Below are 14,973 nucleotides of genomic sequence, written 5' to 3'. Positions count from 1 at the left end.
GTGGGGAAACATCACATTTCACTAATCTCTAGAAGCATCCTCAGTAAAGTCAGGAGTAGGGCAAAACTACTGTCAGCAGCACTGCTGGCCACTCCGCACCCGCACTGTGTCACATACGGAGGCTAGAAAAGGAAATGTGGCTCTCGGCTACAAGCAATATGACAAAGTTAAGCCAGAGAGGAGTGAAGGGGAAGAATTTCAGTAACTCCCAAAAGAAATGCCAGGCTGAAGAATGCAAGTAGACCCTAGGGGCCTGCAAAGGGTCACACACTCAAAGACACTAAAGGAAAACATCGGGTGTCTTATCCCATCGTTCTCTCCTATTCCTTCCAGACAGGGTCTGGAACTTCACTGCACCTGAAGCTAGGCTAGCAGTCAGCAAGCCCCAGCCATCCTCCCGTCTCCCCCAGCCCCACAGAGCCTAGGTTACAAGCACACGTAGCTACCCTCAGCTTTTTACATAGCTACTGGGGATTCGATCTCACGTCCTCAGGCTTGTGCAGTAAGCTTTCTTACCCACTAAGCCATCTCTCCAGCCCCAAACTTCCTTTTGTACCATACACTTAGCTTTGTCTTTTAGTGAAGAAGTCAAAGGAAAAAAAAAACATAAATAAGCAGCTGCTGGTAAGAGCACTTACTTCTCGTACGGAGAACCTGATTGGGTTTCCAGCACCCTCAATGGATGGCTGAGACACACCTGTAACTCTAGTGTAACTCCCCCTCCAGGGACATCTGACCCAGTGCCCTCTGCAGGCACCTGTACACACGCAGACAAACACATGAGCGCGCGCGCGCGAGCGCGCACACACACACACACTAAATTAAAAATAAAAATAAGTATATTTTTAAAAGAGCATAAGTCAGTATTTCTATAGTCCTTAGCATGAGGACCAACCTTCCTGAAACAATAAATAAATCCTCAAAGCCATAAAGGAGATCTGTCTATAAAAACAGATCTGTCTGAAAATAAAAATAGTAAATAGATTCAACCATGAAGTTTTTAAAACTTCTGCACTAAAAGCTAAAATTGAACAAGCGAAAACTAAAATAAAGTAAAATAAAAAGCTTTAGCCCTTACAGTAGAATGTCCATGATGCATGAAGAGGCTCAATAAAATAAAACAACAATCTACCTCCTGACAAACAGGCAGAAGATATTAGGCGGTTACCGGAATTAAATAAAACAGCCAATAAGCCAAGGAAGCACACACATTAATAACCATGAAAAATGAAAACTGTTTTCTATGAAAATGACAAGATGTTGTGGACTGAAAATAATCACCACTGTTAAAGTGAACAGGCACTCTAGCACAGCCCTGCTTACGCAGGCATTCTCCTGTGAACACTTTCCTTTACCAAGTATTGAGAGAAAAACATGTTTCCCTCCTAGTCATTCTCAAATTGTGCCTCTCCACAGACCCCTAAGATGTAAAGAGATCGTGAATGGGTTGTGAGGGTTTGGATGAAGAGACTACAAAAGGGCAAAGGGGACTTGGAGTAGACGAGGAAAATACGCAACACTTTTATCATGACCGGGGTCCTATTACTGTTTTTACCCAAAATCATGTAACTCTGTGATAAAAGTGAACATCCTTTAAAAATTACTTTAAGCCAGGCGTGGTGGCGCACACCTGTAATCCCAGCACTCAGGAGACAGAAGCAGGCAGGTCACTGTGAGTTCGAGGCCACCCTGGTCTACAAAAGGAAGTCCAGGACAGCCAAGGATACACAAAGAAGCCCTGTCTCAAAAAAACAAAAAGAAAAGAAAAGAAAATGACTTTAATCCCAACACTCTGGACGCAGAGACAGGCGGATCTCTGTGAGCTGGAGGCCAGCCTGGTCTACACAGTGAGTCCAGGATAGCCAGGACTACAAGAGAAACCTTGTCTGAGGGGTGAGATGGGTGGGGGAGACTTTAAAAACTCCGAGAGCTGGTGCTACACTGGGCTAGGGAAAGAGCATTTCCCTAGCACCCATCTCTAGTATCAACAACAGGCCTGGAGTTTGTTTACATTCAGCATTTAGAAAAGTCAACCATTTTTAAAGTTTTTACATATGGGTTATTAAAACAATACATTAAATGTTAAAATAAATAATGTGTTCTTTACTAAAATAACTGTATCATCCAAAGCAAAAACTATTTCATGAGAAAAGGCTCGTTGCTCTGTTATTTAGGCGTAGCTCCTTAATGCCCAGCTTCAGACAGGAATGGTTGGTTGGACTCATCACTTGTTTCAATCATCTCTTACAACTGGGAAACTTCACTGCACATTCATAAAGGCAGTGAAAAGACGAATCACCTCTGAATATCATTATGAAAATAATGAATCTTACAGTGTGTGGCAGGGAAGTACGTGACGTGAACCACCCTTTGAAAGCGTCTGATTTAGTCAGTATGGATACAGAGTGGTAACAAAATCTCTTTAATCACAGACGCAGTATCCCGAGCAGATAATCTGTCCTTCAATGAGTTAGACTTAGAAACTCTCAAAAACGTATGAAAGTCAAGGATTTAGAAAATTAGTAGTCCATAGAGGTGAGGCAATCAAATCATCCTTAAGCCTTCACACTTCACCGGCTGGACACGGGAAGGCAGCAGGGAGCAGAGGTCAGTGAAATGCCTGAACTCCACGACAAAGAGTCAGAAAAATAATGGACATAAAAGTAAAGCCACATAGTCAATGTCGGAAGCAGGAGAACAAACATTGCTCTCTAGTCACTTGGTTCATGGAACTCAATGTTGTGAAAAACCACATCCCTTCCCACACGTTTCACAGATGTTGAAATACACGCCAAATGACTGTTACCTGGTCCACGTCTCTCTCTAGTGAGTGAGAAAACGCAAAGCCACCCACTCTTGTGGTTTTAACACCCTAACAAGGTGCCAAGTCCCACCTGAGACGCTCTGTTCAGGGGTCTGCATCATTTTCCTAAGACTAGGTCAGAGTCCGGTGGGCCGCGGGGGATCCCGACCTGCCGGCCCTGGGCCATCCAGGCAGAGAGGACGCGGAACCCGGAGCCTGTCCGGCCCCCTTCACTCACCTGGCCGCTGCTTCAGCGTCATCACCGACACCAGGTAGTGGGCGATGTCAAAAAAGGGAAACATGGACGTGCGGGAAAAGGCCAGGGTCAGCTCATCCCACGGGTACTCCATGACGACTACCTACCCCGCCGGCCCGAGCAGCCACAGCTGCCGGTTCCCCTCGGGCGGCGGGGGTGGGGGAGGGGACGGCCGCGCCAGCTCCAGTCCGGCGCGTGCGCTCTGGCACCCAGGGGGCCCGTCGAGGGCGTGGCCAGTGGCGAGGGGAGGGGCCGGAACGAGAGGCGGGTCCCGCGGGTTCTGGGCCTTGGGTAGGGCCCGGCCCTCGTTCTCCTAATAAAGGTATGACATTTTCTCTGTGTTGCAGTAAGTGCCAACTGACCCGAGGGCCTACGGTCAGAGTCAGATTCTTTATGTAAACGGATGCCGTTCGTCTTTTATTAAACAACCACGATGTAACTCTCCTACTGAAGATATTAAAAATAAAACAGTAATGATTTATCCGTAGCCTCTTGAAACTTGAGTTTTCCCAGAGGGACCTATTTTTTTTTTAAGGGACTCACAGAATTTCACAAAGCATAAAAAAGTATGGATGCTTAGTTAGGGAAGACCATTGCAGAGAAATGCATAGGGTACTAAGCGCTAATGTGAAAATGGTAGAAGATATTTTGGCTACAAACTGAGAAATGAAGTTGGAAAAGAAATAAGCCTTTCATAATAAAGCCAGACGGTTTAGCCTTCTGATCAACCGCTGCATTGTTTACCAAAGCCATACCACTGTGCTAAGTTGGTTGTCCAAGGTAAAACTGTGGGCAGGGCACTGATGTTGCAATCCAACACCCAAGATTTACGGGAGGAGACTACGGAGATCATAGCGTACTCACGGGTCCAAGACCGAAGGTAGTGAGTGAGTGGTAGACAGAGACCCAGCTAGAGAAAGACTGTCCAAGCACAGTGAGGTGGAAGCAAAAAAGAGCCAGGTTTTGGAAAAACAAGGAAAGGAGCAATCTGAGAAGATTGCTTGCAAAAAGAACTAGAAATAAAGGAAAAGAAGTAAGTCTGAATGAGGGGGAAAAGTGAGTTTGACACATTTTTATTTGACACATCTTACTGTTACTTGGAACATGACAACACAAAAGCTATTGAATGAGGCCGTAGATGACCGCTGTGTCACTGTAAAGGACAATCACCTTCTTTTCTCCTGAATTTAACCTTGGATATTAAACTCATTTAGCAAATGTGACTTGCATATGTGTTTTGTACCAGGCATTTTACTGGATGCCAGAGTCAATGTCCTAAACACAAGGCTTCAAATGTAAGAAAATGGTAGCAAACTGTCTGCATTTCATAACCTGCCAAGAAACAACAGCCTTGAACAAGTAGATTAAATCCAGGCCGTTTTTCTAAGCCAACATCTTCTATAGAGAAGCATTCTGAACCTCTCTCATACTTTGTTATAAAAATAACAAAATAAGAAACACTCGGGGCTTTATTAGTTCTTTTCATAGATACTAGAGGTCCCCTGACATGTGACTCACCACACAAATGTACAAACATGGTCACATCTGCGTATCACCTAAGGACAATGTTTTTAAGACCTAAAAGAAATGAATTAGTAATATTATACACAAAAGAATTCTATCTAGACTTTGTATTTGCTTCTGGTCACTACATAGAGTATTTAGTCTAATGAAATGCTGCATAGTTGAGGAAAACAGAGAATGAGAGAAGGAAGATTTAGAAGAGGAAAGAAGAAAGGCAAGATTTGGGAAATGGTCTGGGAGCTTCAGACCTTTCCTAAGATCTGAGAGTGATTTATAAAAGTTGCTGATCAAATAAATTCAAAGAATACACCTTAGAAACAAAGCTGGGCTGATCAGATTAGCATCTAAGGAATTTTGACTCAAGCTTTTCAAAGCTTTTCTTTGTTCAGAAACATGTAAAACTAGTATTTTCTAAAAAAAAAAAAAAAAAAAAAAAAACTTTCTCAACAGTGGCACCGTTAACATTTGAACTGAGCAACTCTTTTTATTTATTTATTTATTGCCCTAGGCATTGTAGAATATTTAATCCCTGGTTTGTATACACACACACACACACACACACACACACACACACACCCCAGTTGTGCTGATCAAAAAATATCTCCAGATATTTCGAAATGTTCCCAGGGTGGGGAGGATTACAAAATCATGCACAGTCCAGAGCTACACTGGTAAATGAATAAAGGTCTTTGGCAGAATATGCCTCTAGTAATACAAACATTGTGCTCATGTCATAAAATTAGCCAGAAGGTTAATTCTAGAACTACTCTCATAACCCATTTTAGTCTCAGCTTGTTCACATTTCCCCTGGCTCACATTTTCTTTCTCTCCTGCAATACTGCCTCCTAGCCACTGAGTGGCGTGCCTTTCACCTAGAGAAATCCACACTAATAAAAAAAAAAAGTAAAGAATGCAAGAAAAGAAAGTTCTATATTAAAGGGACCAAATTGCACTTCTAAACTTTAGTACACTGGATAGACATTTTTGTCTAAATTTTTTTTTATTTAATTACACTTATTTATTATGTGTGTGAAGGTTGTGTGTGTGTGGAAGTATATGAGACTCAGCATACGTATGCAGGTCAGAGAACAGCTTAATGGACGTCAGTTCTCCATGTAGTCTCCCAAGTGTCTAACTCAGGGCCTCAGGCTTGGTGGCACGCATCCTTACCCACCTGAGCCATCTCACCACCTCACCTAAAGTTAATTTAATAGCCGCTCTGTAGCAAATTATATTACAATAAGATATGGCAAATAGAACACATGTACTTTACATTTAATCTTTGGTGGAGGGTTGAGGGGAGGGGGATGTTGAGACAGAGTTTCTCTGTGTAGCTGTGGCTGCCCTGGGATAACATAATGATGAGGAGGAGGAGGAGGAAGAGGAGGAGGAGGAGGAGGAGGAGGAGGTGGTGGTGGTGCTCATGGTGGTGGTGGTGGTGGTGGTGGTGATTTGAATGAAAATAGCCCCTATAGGCTCATAGGGTGTGGCACTATTAGGAGGTGTGACCTTGTTTGAGTAGGTGTGTCCTCGTTCGAGGAAGTATGCCACTGGGGGTGGCCTTGGAGGTTTCAGCTGCTCAATGTTGGCCCCATGTTGCTCTCTTTTCCTGCTGCCTATGGATCAAGATGTAGAACTCTGTTTCCTCCGGTGCCATGTCTGCCTCCATGCTGCCATGCTTCCCACCATGATGACAATGGTCTAAACCTCTGAAGCTGTAAGCCAGCCCCAACTAAATGTTGTCCCTTATAAGAATTACCATGAGGCTGGAGAGATGGCTCAGTGGTTAAGAGCACTGTCTGCTCTTCCAGAGGTCCTGAGTTCAATCCCAGCAACCACAGGTGCCTCACAACCGTCTATATTGGGACCTGATACCCTCTTCTGGCATGCAGGTGTACATGCAGATGGAGCATTCAGGAAAGAAAGAAAGAAAGAAAGAAAGAAAGAAAGAAATCTTAAAAAATAAAATAAAATAAAAGAGTTGCCATGATCGTGGTGTCTCTTCACAGCAATAAACCCTAACTAAGACAGCTTCCTAGATTGTAAGGGTTGGTTATAGCAGATAGCATGCATGATGAATTCAACATGTGTATCCTCTCCACATTAGTGGCTTACCCAGCCTCTCAGTAAGGGGCACAGCTATTAAAATATTGGCAAGGGCTGAAGACATGGCTCAGTGATTAGGAGCACTGGCTGCTCTTCCAGAGGACCTGGGTTCAATTCCCAGCGCCCACATGGCTGCTCACAACTGTCTATAAGTGCAGTTCCAGAGGATCCAACGCCCTCCCATAGACATGTATACAAGCAAAACGTGGATGAACGCAAAATAAATAAATCTTTAATAAAATAAAATATTGGCAAATTAAATGAAGAGGGAATTCTGCTAGCAGCTTCTGAACCAAAGTGAAGAAAGAAGAGCAAAGGGGAAAGACGGATCTTGTCCACCAGTAAGATCAGCTATAAAGCTGCAGCAAGCAAAACACAATAGTAATGAAAGGGCAGGAAAGTAGATCAACAAGAGAGGGAAAAGCAATCTCCCTGATAAGAGAGACCTATGCCATTGTTGTGGCCTGGCTCCAGTCTTGGGCAGCCATCTTGTGACCATGAGGTTATCTAACTAGTAGATAACCAAATGTACCAGTTGTGCCTCTCTGCCTTCTATTGTGTGAGATAAAATAGTCTGGTATTTAAAAAAAATAAAAATTAATTAATTAAAATTAAAATTAAAAAATGGTATGGTATTGACTTGGGAAGGGGAAGTACATCTTTCCTCATAAAGAAGTAGGAAGGCAAGCATTCTGCCTTCTGAATTCTTCTATAAACTTCCCTTTAGCCTCCCCACTGCTTAGACTGTCGAAGATCCAGGGCCAGTTGTTAACTTTTAGTCAACCGGCATAGACAACCTAGCCTCTCGTTTTAGAATGCAGAGGTTACATCTTTTGTCTTTGGGTTCTAAGAAGAATGTTATTAACTACATTTCTACTCCAGAAAATGGGCAAAGGGTGGAGATGGCAGTAAAGGTTGGAAAGAAAATTCATACATATGCAGCTCTGAGTGCCCACAAGAGGCCTGTAAATTATAAAGGTGTCTTGATTAACCCAGTGCACGGGCGACAAGATCAAAACGAGCACTTGATGCTCAGAAAAGACCCCTACAGGCAATTCCTCCAGCAAACAGAGAAGTCAACATGGCTGCCTTTAGCACCTGCTTTCCTTTTTGGTATTGTTTTTGAGACAGGGTATCACTATGTAAATCAGGCTAGCCGAGAAACTCACTGAGATACACCTGCCTCTTCCTTCTGACTGCTAGGATTCAAGGCACCTGTTTTTTTAACTACTGCATCTCAAAACAGAAAAAAAGAGATGCCTTGTGTAGCACTAGTAGGAAGCAGACAGAGACAAACACCTTCCACTCCCTCTATGAGAACCGGATGTCAGAGTCAATGGGGTCCAGAAATAGATCCTTGGAAATTACAAGTGGGTTCTGACCCCTACCAGTTACAGAAGGAAATCATTCCATTATGAGCTGTCCATGTGACAAGTGACCATAAATACATACCCCATTGCTTGAGGTAAAAAATAGTATGAATTTCTTATAGAATACATCATATATCTCCTAAGTCTACTGCTTAAGTCAATGTTCAATTAGCATCATCATGGATGGCTGGGTACAATGTATACTCCAAGGACCACCTCAGTCACACTGTGTTCTTCAACTATCTGTAAATCTTGTGAAATATAAAATCTGTGAAATGTGAGACTCTATTCATAACTTATCATTTGTAAAGCTGAATCTTCTTAAGGTTTTTGTCTAAAAAGCTGATTTGTAAGTTTCCTTACCTTAAAGAATCAACTAAGAAGTCGAGTGTGTTGGCACGCAGCTATAAGCCCAGTGGCACAGAGCTGTAAGCCCAGTGCTCAGGAGGTGTGAACTCTAGGCCAATAAGGGCTGCACAGTGAGACCCTGTCTAATACTAAATAAATGCGTAAGTATATAAGTAAATAAATAAAAACTAAGGAGAATATTTTAATAGCAGAGTTTCTTACAGGCACCTAAAAAAGGGATACTTTGCTAAAGTCATTTCAATGGAAAATCCATGCCCACCCTAGTGCCCCAAGCAATTTATTAAACTGGAGTATAGGTTTAAAAATACTATTTAAATTTTTTCAGATATCCATTATTTCAGGTAAAAAAATCAGGTTAGCTATAGTGTTCATTCACCTAATAAATACATATTGCATCTTTCAGACAGGGCCCAATAGATTATAATAGGGAAGTCCTCCTCTACCCTTTGTCTCCCTGTTAGCACTGGCCCACAGCTAGCAGCACATCAACTTCATCCATGACTACCAATGGACGTGGACAAAGTGTTTCATCTCATGTAGCATGGTAGCAGCATAGAAGACAGAGCTCTGTCTGCAGTCAGGCCACCCACTTGCTGTGTGTCATTACCGAGCGCGTTGATCAATCTCTATAAGCTGGTCTTTGCCCTTAACATAGACATCACAACTCTGTTTCAGTGTCTTTTTAGAAATTAAGAGATAACCCATGACACTGTTTTGCACAAAGGAAACTTAGGCGGTCCTCTCCAGCTTTCATACTAGTAAGGATTTTGTACCAGCGATGCCAGACACCCTGAGTCTTCTGCTTACTAGCAAAATTACCACGGCAGAGTGTCTCTCTGCTTGTTTCGCATTCCTAAAATAGTAAAAGTAAACTCTAGAACTCGATGGGGGAGGATTAGTATAGTGATCTATATGAAGAATGCTGCCTAGCACATAGGAAGCCCTCACGATAGCCTGTCAGGAAGAACCAATATTTATTTGTCTGATATCATAAAGATTTTCTGAATAATTTTCACTTGTCATGAGTAGAAAACAGCACATAAGAGGACTCAACCTTGTATTCTAGGGCATGCACCCCCTGGGTGCCAAGAATTGAAAATTTGCCGTCACATTTGCTAGGCAGGTGCTCTCCCACTGAGCTTTATCCACAGCCCATTACCTGCGTATCCTAATGGAAATAATGAAGAGACCAGTGATTTCATTTAGGTATGTGTGCACTTTTGAATGTTTAGTGAAGTTAGTTGTCTAGAGCAGCATATAAAGATGGCTCAGCGGGTAAAGTAGAGGGCCGGAGAAGCCTCAGAAAAGCCAGGCAGGTTTGGCAGCTGCCTAGAATTTCAGAACTCAGAATGCAGAAATAGGGGTCCTTAGATCAAGCTTGCTGGTTAGAGCAGCCAGAATTGATGAGCTGTGAGCTCATGAAGAGACTTGCCCCAACAAATAAAGTGGAGAGAAACCCAGATATCTCGTGTCAACTTTGGACATTCACATGGACACATACTTGCACACACACACACACACACACACACACACACACACTCATGCTCACACACACTCAAACATGTATACATACATCACACACAAAACCAAAAATTGTCTATAGTACTCCAAGAAGAGTGGGGGTTTTTCTTTTTCACTATTTTCTCCCTTTTGGTTTGTGCTTTGTTTTTTTTATTTTATTTTTAACGTTAGTAAATGATTATTAGACTTCTCCAAAGCAAATAGCAATGATGCTTCCTATGATACTTGGAGGTGACACTGTGGCTTTGAATATGGCATGTCCTGAGTTTTTCCAGCTCTCGCTTTCACATTCTGTCAGCTGGAAGTCATTTATGCTAAAAGGTAGCTTGTTTGATACAGGGAAAAAAAAAAAAAAGCTTGGTGTCCTTTCTGCTGCTCTCATTTCACCCAACCCTGACATGTCAAAGAAAAAACTAGGATTAGCTAGGATGCATTCTAAATAAGGGGATGCTCCTTTCCCAACTAAGGTTAGGTCAGCAGCTGTTGCAAATCCATGACCAGGAGAGTGCCTGAGGATAAAATTAGAGACTAGCTAATTAGAGGGACAGGCTGGCAAGTCTGCTCAGTTAGATCATAGCTGAGACTAAGAAATCCATCCTAAGCCACTATTGGCTTGAGTAGAATGTGGTCAAGCATTGCCCAGGCAGAAAAGGGAGAAAAAACGGAGCCAATAAAGCAAGAAGACAGCTCAGAGACAAGGAAGTTTGGATGACTAGCCATATAAAACTCCTCTAGGCTAGAACCAAGCAAGAATTTCTTCCGCACAGGTAAAGAGTTGAAATAAACCAACAAACAAACCACTACAGTAAAAACATGCACTTATCCTCCCAAAAGAATTTGCTGTCCAAAAAAATACCTTCACACACACACACACACACACACACACACACACACACATCTCAAGAACAATGAATAAGATTAAATGAGGGGGAGAATGATATAACAACAGCACTCACACAAAATTCTCAAAAAATAAAATAGCTAAATCTTAAAAGGAAAGAAGTTACATTAAAATTACTTTTTAAAACCAAAAGACATATATTTAAAATGTGCATCTTATGCAAAATACATAAAACCTGTTATAAATCATAAAAAGACTTTTTGTTGTTGTTGTTTTTTGTTTTTTGTTTTTCGAGACAAGGTTTCTCTGTGTAGCCTTGCCTGTCCTGGACTAACTTTGTAGACCAGGCTGGCCTTGAACTCACAGCGATCCGCCTGCCTCTGCCTCCCGAGTGCTGGGATTAAAGGCGTGTGCCACCACCGCCCGGCAAAAAAAGTCTTTTTTAAAAAAGAAAATTGAGTACAAGAAAAAAGAGAAAATATGTTAATAGGCAGTCATAAAGAGGGTGTCCAGGCCTGGGGCATACACAGAAAACCCTTAGCCTGTGGCAGCACCAGGTTTCCCAGCACAATTACAACAGCAAAGAGATTGTCAAAATCACCAGTAAACACATCACCACATGCTCAGTCTGATAGTCAGCATGAAAATACAAATTTAAGCAATTTAAGTAATAGAAAATACTCAGGCTGGTGAGATGACTTGGCAGGTTAAGGTGCTTGCCATGTAAGCCTGGTGTCCTGAGTTCAAGTTCCAGAACACTCATAAAGGTAAAAGACGAGAACTGACTCCACAAACTTGCTCTCTCTATCCTCAAAGTGCACCTTGATACATGCGCAATGGTGCACAAACACACCCACAATAGTAACTAAACATTTAAGGGAATGCTTTTCAAACTGACTAAAATCAGCAGAGCAGTGGTGGTGCACGTCCTTAATCCCAGCACTCGGGAGGCAGAGGTAGGTGGATCTTTATGAGTTCAAGGCCAGCCTGGGCTACAAAGTGAACTGCAGGACAAATAGGCCTACAGAGAGGAAAATCTGTCTCGAAACAAACACAAACAAAATGACTAAAATGAGAAGGAAGGTTAATAGCAAATGCTGATGAAATGTAAGACAATTCGAACTTTGCTAAGTGTAAATACATTTCGCCAACTCCATTCATGAAAATGCATATGTCAGGAGAAGGAAAAGCAAAAACAAAACTACATATGCGTAGCAGCACTGTTTATAACAGTCCTAAACAGAAATCAAGCCAAGTGCTCATCAAAGTAATGCAGATTAAACACATTGTAGTGCAGCCTTTGCTACAGGTGCCTATAAACTACTCTACCAGTAAAAATGAAACAGTGTTGCCTGCAGTGAGATTCAGTGAATCTCACAAACTGTGCTGGAACCAAGTAAGAGCTTTACTAGAAATACCTTCTTCATGGGCCCATGTATGTGTGTTCAAGACAGACAAAATTGAGCTATAGATGGCTCAGTAAATGAAGCATTTGTCTTACCACTGTGAAGACTGGTATTGAGATCACCAGAACCTACATAAATGCAATGTAGGTGTGGCATTAATCCTAGCCCTTAGAAGGCAGGGACATGAGCTCCCCAGAGCCAGCTGATAGCTAGTCGTATTGGTGAGTTCTGGCTTCACCCGAAAAGCTCTGTGTCAAAGAATTAGGTGGAAAGCAACCAAGAAAGACTTCTGACACCAACCTCAGGCCTCCATGTGCATGTGCACACATACCTGTACCACATGCACCCACATACATGGAAACATCATACACATATAAACATGCATTAAAATTGAAGAATTTCGGGCAAGTAAGGAATGCTGAAGACTGGCGATATAGTCTTCCCTGGGGAAGAACACACCAATTAGTTATCCAAATCCTAGGGTCAGCCCTGTAAAACATACATGCAAGCAACGCTGCACAGATTGACTAGATTACATTTAGAAATAGTTATGTATAAACACGTATGAAAAAAGAGGCCATGAGTTTGAAAGAGAGCGAGTAGGGGTGTGTGAGATGCTTTGGAAGGAGGAAAAGAAAAAAGTAACAGCAGCAGCAGCAGCAGCAGCAGCAGCCACAACAAAAACAACAAGAAGAAAACCAGACAAGAATGATCTTAGAACTGGAAGTCAGGATTGTGGCTATTCCTAGAGGCAAGACTGGAGATCTTGAGGTTTGGTTCCTAGTCATAAAATTAGTAGGTTCGCTTTGTAAAACTACTTAGAGTTGCAGTTTCCCTACTTTGTGTGCTCATGTGTATGTGTAATACATTGGGGCCAGAGTACAGCCTCAGTCAGGTATTGGTCCTAAGGTATTACGCAGCTTTATTTTGAGAAAAAAAAAATCTCTCACTGGCCTAAAACTAGACAAGCAAGAAAGGCTGTCCTACCAGAGGGGCCCAGGGACCCACCTGTGTCTGCCTCCCCATTGCTGGGCTTGCAAGTGTGTAAAACCACACCTGCTGTTTTATGTGGTTCTAAGGATTGAGCCCAGGCACTATTTACTTACAAAACAAGCACTTTGCCAACTCTCCAGCTGAGTTTCCCCTTTATGCACTGATGCATATTTCAAAATATATGCATACTTGAATCCTAGCTTTTTAACATTAGACATCAAACAATCTCAGCAGAAGAGGAGTTGAGATGCTCTAACAGGCATTAAGCAGCTTGGGGCTTGGTAGGCAGTCTAGGTCTGTCTGGTTTGGGGTTCACTTTTGTTTTTCTTGGTTTCCCTGGGGAGTCTGGGAGTAGAGCAATCCAGAGAAGGAATAAAAGCCTATCCTAATTCATGTTTAAATGTTTATAATTTAAGATGGGCATGGTGGAACACACCTGTAATCCCAGCACTTGGGAGGCAGAGGCAGGTGGATTGCTGGGAGTTCAAGGCCAGCCTGATCTACAAAGTGAGTGTAGGGCAGCCAAGATAACACAGAGAAACCTTGTCTCAAAAAACTAAAAACAAAGCCACAGTCTACAGACTGGGAAAAGATCTTCACCAACCCTACATCTGACAAAGGTATAATATCCAAAATATATAAGGAACTCAGGAAACTAAACACTACCAAACCAAATAACCCAATTGAGAAATGGGGCTCAGAACTAAACAGAGAATTCTCAACAGAGGAATATCAAAAGGCAGAGAAACACTTAAAGAAATGCTCAACCTCCTTAGTCATCAGGGAAATGCAAATCAAAACAACTCTGAGATTCCATCTTACTCCCATCAGAATGGCTAAGATCAAAAACTCAAGTGACACCACATGGTCATGAAGATGTAGAGAAAGGGAAACACTCCTTCATTGTTGGTGGGAATGCAAACTAGTACAGCCACTTTGGAAATCTATCTGGCGCTATCCCAGAAAACTGGGAATAAGGCTTCCTCAAGACCCAGAGCTATTCCACTCCTTGGAATATACCCAAAAGATGCACCAGCACACAAGAGCATTTGCTCAACCATGTTCATAGCAGCCTTATTCATAATAGCCAGAACCTGGAAATAGCCTAAATGTCCCTCAGTAGAAGAATGGATAAAGAAACTGTGGTACATTTATGCTATGGAATACTACTCAGTTATTAAAAACAAGGAATTCCTGAAATGTGTGGACAAATGGATTGAGCTAGAAATGATCATAATAAGTGAGTTAACCCAGAAGCAGAAAGACTCAAATGGTATATACTCACTTATATCTGGACACTAGCCCAAGAGGCATGTCCCATGAAAGTATTCACTCACCAGGAAAGTGGGTCAGAGGAGAGGACATCCTATTGGGTCTCTAGGTGAGAGAAGCATGGGAGAATGGGGAAATAAAAGGATCCAGAGGGTCCTAGGAACCTATAAGAAGAACATTAGGATGGGCAGATCTGGGCCCAGGTATCTGGTGCAAACTATGGCACCAGCCAAGGACAATATGTGCAGTAAACTTCAAACCCCTACCCAGATCTATCCAATGGATAGGACGCTCTTCATAGTTGAGTGGAGAGGGGGGGTCTGTCTTTCACACGAACTCTGGTGCCCCATATTGACCATGTCCCCTTGATGGGGAGACCTGGTGGCACTCAGAGGAAGGACAGCAGGTTACCAAGAAGAGACTTGATAGCCTATGAGCATCTACAGGGGAAGGAGGTCCCCCTCAGTCACAGTCTTAGGGGAGGGGAGTAAGGGGAAAATGGGAGGGAGGGA

General features: G+C 42.5%; 1 protein-coding gene across 1 annotated transcript in view; it reads right to left on the bottom strand.

Moving 5' to 3' along the window:
* The window catches only part of TMEM38B (transmembrane protein 38B), a 39,705-nt gene extending 36,453 nt beyond the window's left edge, over positions 1-3,252 (bottom strand). The window contains exon 1 of the mRNA XM_084776690.1: positions 3,042-3,252. Within this exon, the coding sequence (XP_084632816.1) occupies positions 3,042-3,153 (112 nt within the window). The 5' untranslated portion in view covers positions 3,154-3,252. The remainder of the gene's footprint in view (positions 1-3,041) is intronic.
* Between the last annotated feature and the right edge of the window lie 11,721 nt (positions 3,253-14,973).

This window comes from Acomys minous, assembly GCF_964271855.1.
Source record: "Acomys minous genome assembly, chromosome: 1".
Taxonomy (NCBI): domain Eukaryota; kingdom Metazoa; phylum Chordata; class Mammalia; order Rodentia; family Muridae; genus Acomys; species Acomys minous.
The sequence above is the reverse complement of the archived record's forward strand: the minus strand, read 5'-3'. Positions and strand labels throughout refer to the sequence as shown.